Source organism: Lepisma saccharinum, chromosome 1 (genome assembly GCF_977018435.1).
Source record: "Lepisma saccharinum chromosome 1, izLepSacc3.1, whole genome shotgun sequence".
Taxonomy (NCBI): domain Eukaryota; kingdom Metazoa; phylum Arthropoda; class Insecta; order Zygentoma; family Lepismatidae; genus Lepisma; species Lepisma saccharinum.
The window spans coordinates 92,617,809-92,633,214 of NC_139229.1; the positions used below are offsets into that span (position 1 = coordinate 92,617,809).

A 15,406-nucleotide genomic window follows, 5' to 3' on the forward strand; every position below is an offset into this window, starting at 1 on the left:
TTCATCACACCCACTGTCTGTCGGATCTCCTCATTCCTTATTGTATTTCTTCTGTCTTCCCCAATATACTCCTTAAAAATTTCATCTCCACTGCCTGCATCTTTCTTTTGTCTCTCTCTGTCATTGTCCAAGTCTCTGCTCCATACATAGTTATTGGCACATAGTATGTGTTGTATATTACCTTCATGCATTTCATAGGTACATCCTTGTTCCATATTAATCTTTGAACACTTCGATATAGTCCACCACCCATTTGTCCTCTTCTGTTTACCTCCTCATCTATTCTTCCACTTCTCTCAATTATGCTTCTTACATATTTGAAGCTCTCCACTACCCTCAACTATTTCGTGTCCATCTTTATTCTTGGTTCATTTCTGGCTCTGTTTCTTGTTGTTATTTGCACCTCGCTCTTTTCTGCACTGAATTTCATTCCTGCTCTTCTGATTTCTTCATTCCAACTATCAAGCTGTATCTATAGTTCTTCTTCCTTGTTTCCCCATATTACTAAGTTATCAGCAAACAACAGGGCCTTCATCTCCTCCTCTCCTATCTTCTTCCCCACCTCTTTGTTAATTGCATCCATTATAATTATGAAGAGCAGTCGGGAAAGATCACTTCCCTGTGTCCATTACTTATACTGAACCACTCCATTCTTTGTACTGGTGTCTTCACATACTATAAACATATGGGATAAAAGTAGTTTCTTTTAAGGGCTTAAGTGAAACATTATTCTTAAAAAAATGTATTCATGTCTGCTACGAACTTACGAACTCTGAAAGTTTTTTTTTTCCACAACAGAAACTGAAACAAAAAGGTCCTGATAGCATTCTGAAATACTGTGGCTGGTTAAGGGTCATAAAAAAATGTCTGCTTCTCTGGCTTATGTAGAAATTTGTACAAATTTCTGCATTCAATTTAGTCATTTTTATTGTATAAATCTATTTCTGTGTAGACCGTATTGAGAAAATCCATTTACAAATCTATCAAGATAAACAACAATACATACTCAATTTCCCTTTCTTTCCGTTCTAGTTTAGCTCTTTTGAAGTTCATGAGCTTCATCCTGGTTATTTTCAGCAATTCCTGATTCATAGCAGATTCATATTGGAGTTGCACCTGAAGCAGATTTTCAAGGCTCTCGTCGAACTTCTTAATACCTTCCTGAAAGAGATTAAATCTAATGAGAAAATTGTAGGGAAGTTAGAGAATTATACTGTGGTTGTTGTTCTTACATTGAATAAGCATTTTATATCCTACTTTGACACAACAGGTGGCGGCCAGCAGCTACTATGATGGGTAGTGTCAACGTGTCAAGAAAAGAAAACCTCCGCAATGCCCTCCCTTGCCCCCTCCATGTGGTTGCGCCACTGGCCAAGATGTTTAACATTTAATTTATCCTCGTTTGGAAAACAGTGTGTGTGATAAGTAACAATGCACTAATCTGATTAATCTTCACTCACTAATCTATATTTTATACACTACAGGAAACTTCCCTAAAAACACAACAATTACAGGAGGAAAGTAAAAACAAATCCTCTCACCTTCTCCTCCCAAATGCACACGTATTCCAACTAGACGTCGAAAATATTCGAGACATTTGTTGTAAAAAAAATGTCAAAGGAAACTTGCATCACCATAGGATTTTTTTACTTTATAAAAATAAAAGTCTGGATGGCCCTTCGGACGCATCTATCTTATATCTAAATGTTCATTTAACTTTGGATAAATACTACGTTCGTTTTTTCAAAAGTAGGCACAAAAGTAGATAGTACCTTTCTCGCGAATTACTTTCCAACGGGTTTACTAATCAGTCAAATTTAGCGATTTATCTCTGAAGGTGGCAGCTATGTCCCTCCTCGTGTCAAGCGAAAATGGGCTCGGTTGGTGTCTTAGGGTTACCCCCCCTTCTCTCCCCCACCTTGTTCTCTGCTGAGACTTGTACAACCCTCTGCACTTGTGTCAACTTGGTTAGGCCAGCTCTTGGATGGCTCGGACCATTTCCTCGCGAGGGTACGAAACAGCTGGTGATGCCACATGGAGGTTGAGGTGGTCGTCAGCTTGACCAATTGCAAGATTCGAATCTCCTTGTATGTAAATTATAAAATGTATTTATTTAACAATACTTTGGCGATGTATGAGTTTCTTCTGAGGGTAGTGCCATGGCACGGCAGCTCTGCCCTTCGAGCCACCGCTGCTTAAAAATATGGTGCTCTTCCAACGGGAGCTATGGATTTCATTCTCTAAAAAAAATATCTTATGAACTGTTGTTCAAATTTTTATGGTTGCAATTCCAAAATGAGACTAGAAATTTGCATTTTTTATTTTGTAAATTATTGAAGTTCCCACTTTTTGTAGTACACTTTGCAATAGATTTCAGACTTGTGACAACTAGACATCTATGTTCTTCTTAAAGGTTCGCATAACCACTTTTTGTAGATGCAAAATAATCTAACACAGTTATTTTTAGTGGTCTAAAAGTAACTGTGTTATATTACTTTGCATCGACAACTAAACAGTGGGTGTGGTCGACGGACACTAATTTCTTACTTGATACATTTCCTTTTTAGAACTGAAGTCTATGGTGCAACAGCCCTCTAAGGGTGGGCCTGCCAAGCAGCTTTTTTCCATTGGGTGATGCAGTGGGTCAGTCCATGAGTTCCATTTCTGCTGTTTTCGAGCTCCGCACTTGTCCATGTGATGCACAACAGCACTGAAATTTTAGGGGCTCCCACTGGAAACCGAACCTGGTACCTCTCACACCAAAGATGAGAGCATTAACTAATTGACTATGCAGGAGCCCATTGTTGAGCAGAGATTGCATGAGTTCATTGCAATAGTTCTCTGCTCAACATTACATAATCAAAAAATTACAAGCCTTCATTGTATGAAAAATAACATGACTTTTTTTTTCATCATACCAATTGAACTGAAAATTTCTATTAATTGTACTGTGAAAATATGTGTATTTATACATATATTTCTAACTCTTCTTCATTTTTTGTGCTAATGATAATGATAACATCAAATTATTCACAAAATAAAACTTACTTCACTTCTGGGTTAAAACTTAGAAAATTCAACATCCCTAAAATATTTCTCAGGACACTGTTACTGTTCCAGCAAAACTGGGATGTCTAGTCACCCTGGTGTCAGCTCAATCCTAATCATGAGCATTTTTTTTTCTCAATTTAACAGCACTAGCAAAATATTGATTGCAACCTATACATACATTCACAAGTATCCTGACTTTCTTGAACTCTTGATCTAGCATTCTTCTGTACCTCTCTCGGTCGCTATTTAGTGCCTTAACTTTCTCTTCATATTGTTTCACAGCTTTTAAATCCTCCTCGGCCCATTCTTCTGGGGGTTTTGCAACCTGAAATGAAGCATTTATGTTACTCTAGGTTGTTACCTTGTGCAAATAATAACCCGTGGCTCTACAGCCAGTAAGGGCCTTAGCCTATCTCCCGACTGCCAGTCTCCCTCCCACAGTCCTGCCTAGAGGTGTAGAGTTCAGCATCCAGTAATGGGGTGTCAGCATGTCGAACCCCCAGCCTTTATAGGATATTTTTATGATCGGGTAATGCTACTCACTCGTAGCTTTCCAATTTCCTCACGATGGTGGGTTGCCACCGATCCTATACACAGGCCGAAAACCCAGAGACAACCCAGGTGGACTCGAACCCATGCCATCCCACAGTCGGAGCCCAAAGGAGAGTGCCTTAGACCACACGGACACGGAGGAGGACTGTTACCTTGTGTACCTTGGTGCATGTATTGTGAATCAAATCAACCCTGCACTTCTACTACCTGCAGCCCTCTTCTGCGATTTTCATTTCTGTCTGGTTTCTATTTAGCTTACACTGGCATAGTGAGATCAATTGTGAAGCAATTTAATTGTAAAGACTCACTGGCCTTTAATTAGCTCTAATTTAGATATCAGGATCAATGTGATGATAACCAGTATTCATGGCAGTAATTTTCTTATGTGATATAGGTTCAAATCTTTTGAAAAGACCTGGGTGCTTGTGTTCATTCCGTAATTTTTTTTTCCAAATCACCATTAATTCTCATTTACTTAATTAATTCTGCTGGAAAAGAGACATAAAAAAAGATACAAAGTAGCAATGGGAATCATCACACCGATCATTCATCTGCTCCTGAAAAACCACATTTATCATTCATCAGCCCATGAAGAACCACATTTATCATTCATCAGCCCATGAAGAACCACACTGATCATTCATCAGCTCATGAAGAACCACACTGATCATTCATCAACTCATGAAGAACCACACTGATCATTCATCAACTCATGAAGAACCACACTGATCATTCATCAACTCATGAAGAACCACACTGATCATTCATCAACTCATGAAGAACCACACTGATCATTCATCAACCTATGAAGAACCAACTACACTGATCGTTCATCATCTCATGAAAACCCACATTGATAATCCATCACCACTTGAATAACCACACTAATAATCTGTCAGCCCATGAAGAACAACATCAATCATTCATCAGCCAATGAAGAACCACATAGTTTTGTTTATTCATCATGAATTCAAGCAGAACAGGTTTTTTTTCCTTTTAACTCATCCTAATATTTAAAAATATTTACCATACACTCAGGCTGCAGAACATCCTTTTTCAGTGTATCTTCCCACCTAACCTCCAACACCCCATCCATCATTTCTATGAGAGCTCTCTCCCGAAAGTTGTCTGCAAGCTCAAGCAGTCTTCTCCTCTCCTCCTCTGCTGCTATCTGTGCCAGAATTTTTGCCTGACTTGGGGATATATATGGAGGAATATTGACCTGTGAAGAAGGCAGTTAGAAAAGCACTATGATAAAATTTGTATAACTATTAACTAATGGCATGCTTCATTTGGCCAGTGGCGAAACATGTTAATTACTTGACTAATAGTCTCACTGACAAAGGTTCTGTACCAGCCAGGGCTTGGATGTTCCACTGTATTTTGCAAAGTTAAAATATCCTGACAATTTTGCAAAATATTGAGTTTTTATAACCTCTTCAAAAATATTCCTTAGCAGAAGTGAATTAGATGATAATGATATTACATTCTGATTATCCCATATTTTGAGCAATGATATTGTTTTGCAAATAATATTGTAACATTTATAACTATTTAAATTGCTACTGTGTTCAAGTATCAATATTGGTCCAGCCCTAGGTATCAATTTATTAATCATTTCATTTTTTAAAAAATATACACAAAGAATATAAAATAATGTTATAATAAACTATGAAGCAACAGCCCGTGAGGGCCAGGACCTACCTACCAACTGCCGCCCTCACTCCAACATGCCTCAGCAGAGATGGTGACGATCGGTGATGTGTGGTCAGTATGGCCAGTCATTGTGAGCTTTTATGACTGCATTACACTACTTACTTGAAGCTCCCCAATTTTCTTATGATGGTGAGTGGTCACTGGTCCTATACACTGGCCAAAATCTCAGGAGAAAAATTGTTATGCTTCCCCCAGGAGACTCGAACCAGCATGCGTTTGCTTGAGTCCAAAACCTGATGTATTAGACCTCACAGCCACAGTGCAGGACATACACAAAGAATAGAAACAATAATTAAGAAGCAAGACTTACCTCTGATGTTTCAACTTCCATGATTTTTTCAGGAAATTCCAGATAACTCCACTGAGGTTCAAATATTTTGTCCGTAATTGAGCTTTGCCTCATGGTTTCTGTTCTGGCAACATTCAGAGTTTTATCAGGTGTCACATAGAATTCCATCTTCCAATATTCATCAAGTAATTCACCCATTAATCTATAATCACTTACGATCACTTTCAACCGATCATTTCTCTCACGAACTAAGGACACTTCTCTCTGCTTCAGAAGAAGTTCTTCATTGAAGCGTTTGTTGAACTCCTTTTGCAATTGAAGTACCACATACTGTTAAAGAGAATTCAATAGGGTCTTTTAATACAAGTGTAGATTTGGATTTCATATATAATGTAGTGCCACCCTAAATTTAGTTTTTTTTATTATATTTTTGGCTTTTTGTTTTCATTTATCACTTAGAAATTCGTATGATTTTTTTTTCTCAAAGTCGCACCTAGTCCCTTGCTTGGCATGGCGAGAGGGAGAACCATGCCCCTCAGGCAAGTCACACTGGCTAGGGTGTTCTTTTTGTTATTTTTTCTTTTTTTGGTGTATTAGTGTGTGTGTGTGTTAGAGCCACTGGACAAGGCTAAAGAAAATGGCAACACTGCAAGGACACAAGGGAAGTTTTGGCATCTTAGGGACACAACAAGATAGAGGTGACAGGAGTGAGGGTGTGTATTTCGAGGTGTGGTTAAACTTTGCATATATGCATACAGGGATGCAGGGGCGACACTTTGGGAAATGAGTAAGTGAAGTGCGACTGGTGTGCAGGTGGCGAAGGTGAGTGGAAGATAGAGCTTGATACCACTCCACCCTGGCCAAGAGGAATAAAGAAGTTCCGGGCTCGAAGCCAGAACAACGTCAGCCAGCCTAGAGGAAGGCAAAAGGAAGCAGGGAGCTGAAGCTGTGACCAGTGCCCCCTTATCCCCTCCAACAACGGATCATTGACTCAAGCCCCCCCCCCCACCTTCATATAAGGGAAGAACAGTGTGTGAGTGAGGAATGGAAGTGATTCTATGTACAGTGCACCACATAAGTGACAGAAGGTAAGGGATCCCGAAAAACTTTACTTATGGCCATAAGAGTTACATATTTTTGTGTTATGTGTGCTATGCCGGGTTATTGTATACTTTTATTATTATTATCAGTAATAATCTATTTACATGTTCAGAACAAAATTCATGTTCTTTACATATTGCTCCCCACAATAAACACTGATGCTGGCTGATACCTTTGTAGAGACAGGGTAAATTAAAGGTAAAGTGCCCCCTGGCTGCCTTTACCCCCCCCCCCCCCCAGAGTTTCCTCCAGGTACCCATTTTATACGACACTGGAAGGGCACCGGAGCTGCTTGAACAGGTGGAAAAATGTCCCGGTTCTCCTCTGCCGGGAATCAAACTCAGGCCTCTTGCATGGTTGTCAGATGCCCTGCTAACTAAAACTGTGACACAGTCAGAAGGTTAAGAATTGTCACTAATTCTTCCTCAAGTTTGTGTGGCAAAAACTTAAATTTAAAAATTAAAATCCAGCTGACTGAAAGAGGAACATGAATTAAGAGTATGTGAAAATAAAATCCCTAGTAAAATATTTGGACCTAAAAGGGATGAGGAGACAGGTGATTGGAGAAGGTTACATAATTCAGAACTACATAATTTGTATTCATCTCCAGATATTATTAGAATGATTAAATCAAGAGGACTTAGGTGGGCAAGCCATGTGACACGAATGGGAGAGGAAAGAAGAGTTTACAGGATTTTAGTTGGGGAATCCTGATGGTAAGAGACCTGTAAGAAGGCCAAGATGAAGATGGAGAGATAAAGTTGAGATGGACCTAAAGGAAATCGTTAAGGATGGGAAAGAGTATATAGATCTTGCTTAGGATAGGGACAGATGGAAGGCTTGTGTTGCTGCAGCCATAAATTTAAGGGTTTAAAGATGCTAGAGAGTTAGTTAGTGATTTAATAATTTGATTTTACTTCAGTGGCTAAGCATATGGAGTGATCGACTCGTAATCTCACCACCAAAAGTTCCAGGTTTGGGTCCCAGCCTCAGCATGGGTGTTCCTTTGTGACTCACACCATTAATTTCATCTAATCGTCATTCATCCTCATAACTGCAATTAACCTAATGACAGAAAATTATGTAAAATAAGAAACATATAAACAGTCAGGATAGAGTCCTGATTGATCTAACATTTTATGTCATTAAAATGTTATATATATATTCTAACACCTGTAATGCTTCTGAACCATTTTAAATTTCCGATTCAAACACTGGTTATGATAGTAAAAATGTCGTAACATGTAACGTTTTTGTGTTACACTGGTAAAGAGGATTATAGTGAAGGCGACGAAAATATATTACGTGACTTGTATTTTTAACTAGGTTACGAATGCAGTTATTACACTTGTATGAGTAAATATCAATAAGATGTAAAAAAGATCAAGGTACAAACACGCACACATATGTGTGTGTGTGTGTGTGTGTGTGTGTATGTAATATACACAATATACAGCTATCACAATGGATGCACTTACCCTAATTTCCTCCTCTTGTAATGTTTATCACTATCTCTAACTAGGAACCAGCAATAATCGCCCATCATGTGAGGATCCCATCTACCTTGATATCTCTGCTCCATTGTGCGAATGTCTTGATGGAATCTTTCCCCTTGCTCATCACTGACGGCTCCTAAGTTCTTTGGGAAAAAATCCAGGTGGGAGTGGAGAAAGTGGATTTTGAGCGACATTTGACATCCAAGCTTTGCATAAGAATCAAGGAGTTCCAGAACTAATTGAGTATAGTTTGGTGCTTTAGTATTGCCCAGAAATCCATTCACCACTGCACTAAAAGCCTTCCAGGCAGCTAGTTCTTTGACACTTAACTTCCTATCAAAGTTGTGATCTCTCAACAGTTTCCGAATTTGGGGGCCAACGAATATTCCATCTTTCACTTTAGCATCACTTAGTTTTGGGAAGAAGCTCCTGAGGTATGCAAAACCATCTCCATCTTTGTCCATGGCCTTTACAAAATTCTTCATGAGGCCTAATTTAATATGCAAAGGAGGAAGCAATATGTTGTTAGAATTAACTAATGGAGCATACTTCACATTTTGTTGCCCTGGTATATAGGTTTCTCTCGGAGGCCAGTTTTTCACAGTGTAGTGCGATTCTGTCCCGTGTGGGGTTGCTAGTCCTCCATTGGGCACCTCCCTAGGTGGCGGATATGGGAACGCCCTCCAGATATGGAGGGTACCGGGAAACCGGGGCGGACCAAAACTAGCAAAAGAAGGGCGGACCAGGCTCAAGAGCTGTAGTGAAAGCAACTGGTCTAAGGGACGGAAACCCGAATCAAATGACATGGGGAGATGGCCCCATAGCCCTGGTAGGCGACCATCTAGGGGAGTAAACCCCAACAGAAAAACCCCTCCAAGGGTTAAAATGGTTGAGCGTTAGGCTGACAACCTCACCTCGTAAAAAAGCAACTTGTTAAGAAACCTGCACATCAGCCTCGGATAAGGATGGGGAACACAGATGACGAACCAGGCAAGAACAAGGTACATGATTGGTCCATAGCAACATGGAACGTCCGAACAATGTTAATACCAGGTAAAATGCAAGAAATAGCCAATGTAATCACACAACGCAAAATTGATATTGTAGCACTACAAGAGATCAGATGGCAAGGACATGGTAAAATAGACAAAAAAGATTACAGCGTATACTATAGCGGAACAAAAGAGAAAACAGGACAATATGGAACAGGGTTTATAATAACAAAAAACCTAAGAGAAAGAGTTCTATCATTCAAACCAATCAATGAGAGGATATGCAAAATAAGAATCATGGGTAAATTCCAAAATATTAGTATACTGTCGGTACATGCTCCAACCAATGAAAAAGAAGATCGAGAAAAAGAACAATTCTATGATCAACTAGAAAGAACAATAGAAAAAATAGCAAGATATGACATCATAATAATTGCAGGTGATTACAACGCAAAAATAGGAGTGAGAATTAGTGACACAGACACAATTGGTAACCATTCCCTACACAAAAACAGTAATGAAAATGGCCTACTTCTAACACAATTCGCAATAAGAAATAGGTTGGTAATTAAAAGCACCTTCTTTCCACATAAGAAGATACATTTGGGCACATGAAAATCACCAGACGATGAAACAGTAAATCAAATAGATCATGTATTAATAGATAAGAGACACTCCTCAACAATTATAGATGTAATAAGCCAAAGAGGACCAAACTGTGATTCAGACCATTTTCTGGTAAAAATTAAACTAAGAGCAAGATTAAGCAATAACCCAATCAAACAGAACATACGAAGAACAAAATGGAATTATACAAAACTTGACAACCAAGAAAACAAGGTGAATTACCAAACAGCAATTAAAAATAAGTTACAACAAAATACTCAAGAAGAAACAATAGAAGGGAAGTGGAAAAGAATTAAACAAGTGTTAACAGAAGCTGCAGAAGAAGTAATAGGCAAAGAGAAAACATCAAGGAAGAAAGAGTGGTTTGATGGAGAATGTCAGCAAATAATTAACCAAAAAATGTTGCAAGAATGAAGATGCTGCAAAGAGAAACAAGAAGCAGTTGTAACAAATACAAAGAACTAAGGCAACAGGCAAATAATTTATGTAAGAAAAAGAAAAAAGAATGGATAAGAAAGAATATCCAAGAAATAGAACAACTTAGTCAACAGTCAGAGATTAGAAAGTACTATGCAGCAATAAAGAGAATAAATAAAGGATATCAACCCAAAGAGATAGGATGTAAAAGGAGAGACGGGAGATAATAGGAGACAAATAAAGTGTACTAGAAAGATGGACAGAACACTTCCAAGAACAATTATACAATGAAACATATAGAGAAGAACAAATAGAAAATAATGATGAACAAAATACAGAAGGAACACCAACAAGAGAAGAAGTTGAGAAGATATTAAAAAATCTAAAAAACAATAAATCACCAGGAGAAGATGAAATAACAGCAGAAATATTAAAATATTCTGGACCAAATATGATAGAAGAAATATACAAAATGATAAAACAAATCTGGCAAGAAGAACACATACCAGAAGCATGGAATAATGGAATATTGTGCCCAATACACAAGAAAGGTGACAAAACAGAATGTAGTAATTATAGAGGCATCATGTTACTTAATACAACTTACAAAATACTGACCAGCATGATACATACAAGATTAACAGCTATAACAGAAAACATAATAGGAGAATACCAAGCAGGCTTTAGACAAGGAAGAAGCACAATAGATCAATTATTCACAATAAGACAAATAATGGAAAATGAAAAACTAAATATGCTGACCAAGGCAGTAATTTATTTTATTATAAAACATAAACTAACGTAACGTTTCAACCTTCTAGCAAGGTCTTCTTCAGACTCTGTATCAAGTACAAAAGTCTTTTGTACTTGATACAGAGTCTGAAGAAGACCTTGCTAGAAGGTTGAAACGTTACGTTAGTTTATGTTTTATAATAAAATAAATTACTGCCTTGGTCAGCATATTTAGTTTTTCATAATCATGGAAACAAGGCTTAATGGAGTTATAATGGAAAAACATTATGAACATAATATAAATCTCTACATGTTATTCATAGACTTTCGTAGTGCTTTTGATAGTATTAAAAGACATAAATTAATACAAATTATGGCAGAACTACAAATACCTAATAAATTGATTAGATTAACAAACATGACACTGCAACGCACATATTTTAAAGTCAAAATATGGAGCGATATGGGTGAACTAACAGAATATAACACAGGTGTAAAACAAGGAGATGGACTATCTGCATGCTTATTTAACATAGCACTACATGCAATAATAAGCAAAATAGACAAAAGAGGAACAATATTTACGAAACTCAGCCAAATTAACCCATATGCCGATGACGTAGTTATAATATCCACAACAGTAGAAGAATTAAAGAGAACATACAGGATATTAGAAGAAGCAAATAAAATTGGGCTACAGACAAACATGAACAAAACCAAATTCCTACTGCTGACTCCAAAGCAAGATGGAAAACGTTACCACCAATTTACAATAGATCAGCGGCGGCTGCTTAATACGTGCTACCGTGCTATAGCACGTTGCTAAATTTGTTAAAATGAAAAGAAGAAAAAAAGCAAATCTCACAGATGCAAGAAGTTTAATGAAGCCCTAAAGTGAATTGAAACTTTTCGTGTTAAGAGCCTCAACATTTAACAGCGGCGCCACGTATTTCCCTCGCACTGTTGGGGCTATAAGGAATACTGTACCGTGCTAGAATCTCAACAGCACGTTTTCGCCCCTTTTTCATCCCTCCGCGCATGAATACTGTACACCCCCACTCCTCGATTCGTACAGGCGATAGGGTCTCGGCTCGAGAAAAATCGTCTGCTAGCGTGCTACAGGCAGACTCAGCACGATAAGTGTGCCATCTCAGGATAAGAAGAAAGTCTACGACAACCTATTGCCTCTGTCAGTACAACGTTTCTTAATGTCATTTTCTAACGTTCTGTACGTTATCAGTGTAGGCTTATGAAATGTTTGTAACATGTCGTATACATTAGCAGCACCTGCAAAAAAGTTGGAACGTGAATTGACACTACCCCTTAGCCTTTTATCTATTTCGGTGGTAAGTTGTAAAGATTGCAACTCTGAAACTATAGTCCGTCCCTTTTTTGCTTCCGAAAGTTGATTCTGCTATGTAATTTATGTTTAGGAAATTCTAATTTTATATTTTATCTAAATTACCTGTTTTTAAATGCTAGAAATATATTTCCTTGTGTTCATGTAGCACTTCAACAGTCAAGAAACAAACTTACAGAGTACCGTCATTTTTCCCCGGTTTCCAGACCCGAAAATTTTCCGCACGGTTCATTGTGTTAAAATCGCGTGGCGTGTGAAGGGGTGGTCATTGTTGTGAAGGATTAGCGTTTTGTTGTTGTTAGAAGTGAAAGTGTGTGTGTGTGTGTGTGTGTGTGTTAGTGTACCATGAATTCGGTGGATTCTTTGTTGCAACGACCTTTCTCTTCAAGAACACTTGAAGAAAAGTTGGAATTAATAGGACGGCCGTTGCCAGATTTGGATCTATCGCAAAATGCAAAGGGAGGTAAGAACGCTACGCATAAAAGGCGATTTAATAGAAAACTGTACGATATTGAACCATGGCTTTGTGGGTGTCAAATGGGTACTCTTTGTAATACTTTGTAATAATGAAATGAATGAAGGGGCATTCACAAAGAAAACCCATACCCGGGCCGAGACTCCAACCCGGAACTTCGATGGCGAGATCAAAAGTCGACCACTTAACGTTCGTGGCCACAGAGCCGGCACGTATGGGTGGGTGGGGGCAGGGGGGGTAGGGGTCATTATAAGTACATGAAAAACAGCATCAGTTGTAGCACGCATCTTTGAAAAGTCACGAGCCGCCGCTGCAATAGATGACAAGAAATTTGAAGCGGTAACAAACTTCAAGTATCTTGGAATGACGATAAATGACCAAAATAACATGCACGATGCAATTAGAGAAAGAATAAATGCAGGGAACAAAGCATATTATGCCAACATATAATTACTAAAAAGCAAGTTAATTAGCAGATATACCAAACTATTGATTTACAAAACACTTATTAGACCGGTAATAACTTATAGTGCTGAGGTATGGACAATGAGTGTAGAAGACGAACAACAATTAAGGAAAACTGAAAGAAGAAGAATCAGAAAAATATATGGACCAATCAAGGATGGAGATTTCTGGAGAAGTCGAAACAATGAAGGGATAAATTCCATCTTAAACCAAAAGGATATAGTAAGATTTATTAAAGCCAGAAGAATTAGTTGGATGGGTCATATAGAACGTATGAATAAGGCTAAAATGCCGCGAAGAATCATGTATGAGAGAATATACTCCACAAGAAGAAGAGGCAGACCCAAACTAAGATGGCAGGATAGTGTCGTACAAGATCTACAAAGAATGGGAGTCCATGGATGGAAGGAGAAGATATTGGACCGAAATGCTTGGAGGCTGATAGTGCAGGAGGCCAAAGCTCACCCAGAGCTGTAGAGCCAATTGGTAAGGTAAGGTAAGTGCGATTCTGTAGCCCTACTGTCCCACAAGCAAAGGAAACAACAATACTTTGTAAACCCACCTTGGAGTCCCATTAATATGGCAATGACCTTTAAATCGCCACAAATCTGCCAGCAGTACTTATTATATTGAATCATATTTAACAAGACAGACATACTGTCATATGTTTCCTTCATCTCAACAGAATGTGCGACTGGTATGGATGGTTTTTGGATGTCATTGTGTAACAACACTGCTTTCAGGCTACTTTTGGACGAGTCTATAAACAGTCTCCATTCCTCTGGAATGTGCTCCAACCCAAGCTTATCCATTAAACCGTCTATATTTGTACATACACAGAGGGAATTTTTCATTTCAAAGTAGCCTGAAAACTGAGATCCAACCACCTCAGCCTGCTGCTTAGTTAGATACACATCTCTAACCAAGTCATTCAGTCTGGACTGGTCGACAAGGAGTGGTTCCATCTCTGGTTGCGGAAAATAGCTTGGATCATGGAAGTGTACGGGAAGGGTGGCTCTTCTTCTTCTGCAAAAGATTCCTCTAAATGTGAGGGTGGGCTAGGGATTGGGAGTTCAGGTCCATGTGGTATGGGTCTCATAGTGGAAGGAATATTGGGGTACACAATACTGGATTTTGTTCGTTTAGAATGTCCCGCTATGCTTATTAGGCAGAAGTAACAGTCCTCAGCATGGCTACTCAGTTCACGCCAAACGATTGGCACCGCAAATGCCATAGTACTGGTTTTGTCTCCACGAAACCACCTCACAAGAGTTGAATAACAAGTCACACAGCACACATGGGGAGCCCACACTTTGTCTTGATCACCAACATTGCACCCGAAGTAGCTATAATACGCTGATTTCAACGTTTCTGTCAACATTCGGCGTTGACTTTTTAAAGTGTACTGCCTGCACACATAGCAGAAATTGTTTGGTAAATTTACACAACCACGTCGGTTTTTCTGCATTGCAGTATCACCCAAGTAACTTCAACACAACTTCTCTACCTCAAAGCACATAATACTGAACTCATTAAATCACACTCCCTTCAGTCTGTAGAGCATTCTCCCTTATCTTATCAGTAACTCATTCTGGGGGAGGGAGAAGCATCCTTTTTGAACGTCAACAATGGAAACAGCCAGAAAAAGAAACAAATCTTTTTATAAGTGTGTTTGTTTATACATTATTGCAAAATTTATTTTCATTGTTGCCCAAAATCATATAAATTGGAATCTGAATGTAAATAACGTATCCACGTTATACCAGATATGACATAACGTGTATCTCTGAAATGTTACGTGATACAAAAATTTCAGTTGCAGATCTGAAATCAGCACATCCGAATTAGTTAAGCCCGACCCTGTGGCCGAGTGGTTAGCACATCGCGCTGCGACGCCAAGGGTCCCGGGTTCGAATCCCAGTCGGGCTTGGTTGTTTGTGAATGTCCATTCATCAATTTCATCATTTCATCACTCATCCCCATCTTCGCAAATTAGCCTAGAGGCACAAAACGCGAAGTAAAATAAATTAAATCAATCAATCAATCAACCAAATTAGTTAAGAACACATGTTACCTTTGATGTTGCAAAATGGTTGTTGACTATAATCATTATCATGATAATAAGAATTACTG

General features: G+C 38.6%; 1 protein-coding gene across 1 annotated transcript in view; it reads right to left on the minus strand.

Moving 5' to 3' along the window:
* LOC145984317 (cilia- and flagella-associated protein 43) overlaps positions 1-15,406 on the minus strand; it is a 100,824-nt gene that overhangs the window by 27,304 nt on the left and 58,114 nt on the right. Inside the window, exons 16-19 of the mRNA XM_083117976.1 lie at positions 5,630-5,938; positions 4,631-4,825; positions 3,230-3,376; positions 1,007-1,161 (exon numbers count right to left, since the gene is read on the minus strand). Coding sequence (XP_082974102.1) covers positions 1,007-1,161; positions 3,230-3,376; positions 4,631-4,825; positions 5,630-5,938 — 806 coding nt within the window. The remainder of the gene's footprint in view (positions 1-1,006; positions 1,162-3,229; positions 3,377-4,630; positions 4,826-5,629; positions 5,939-15,406) is intronic.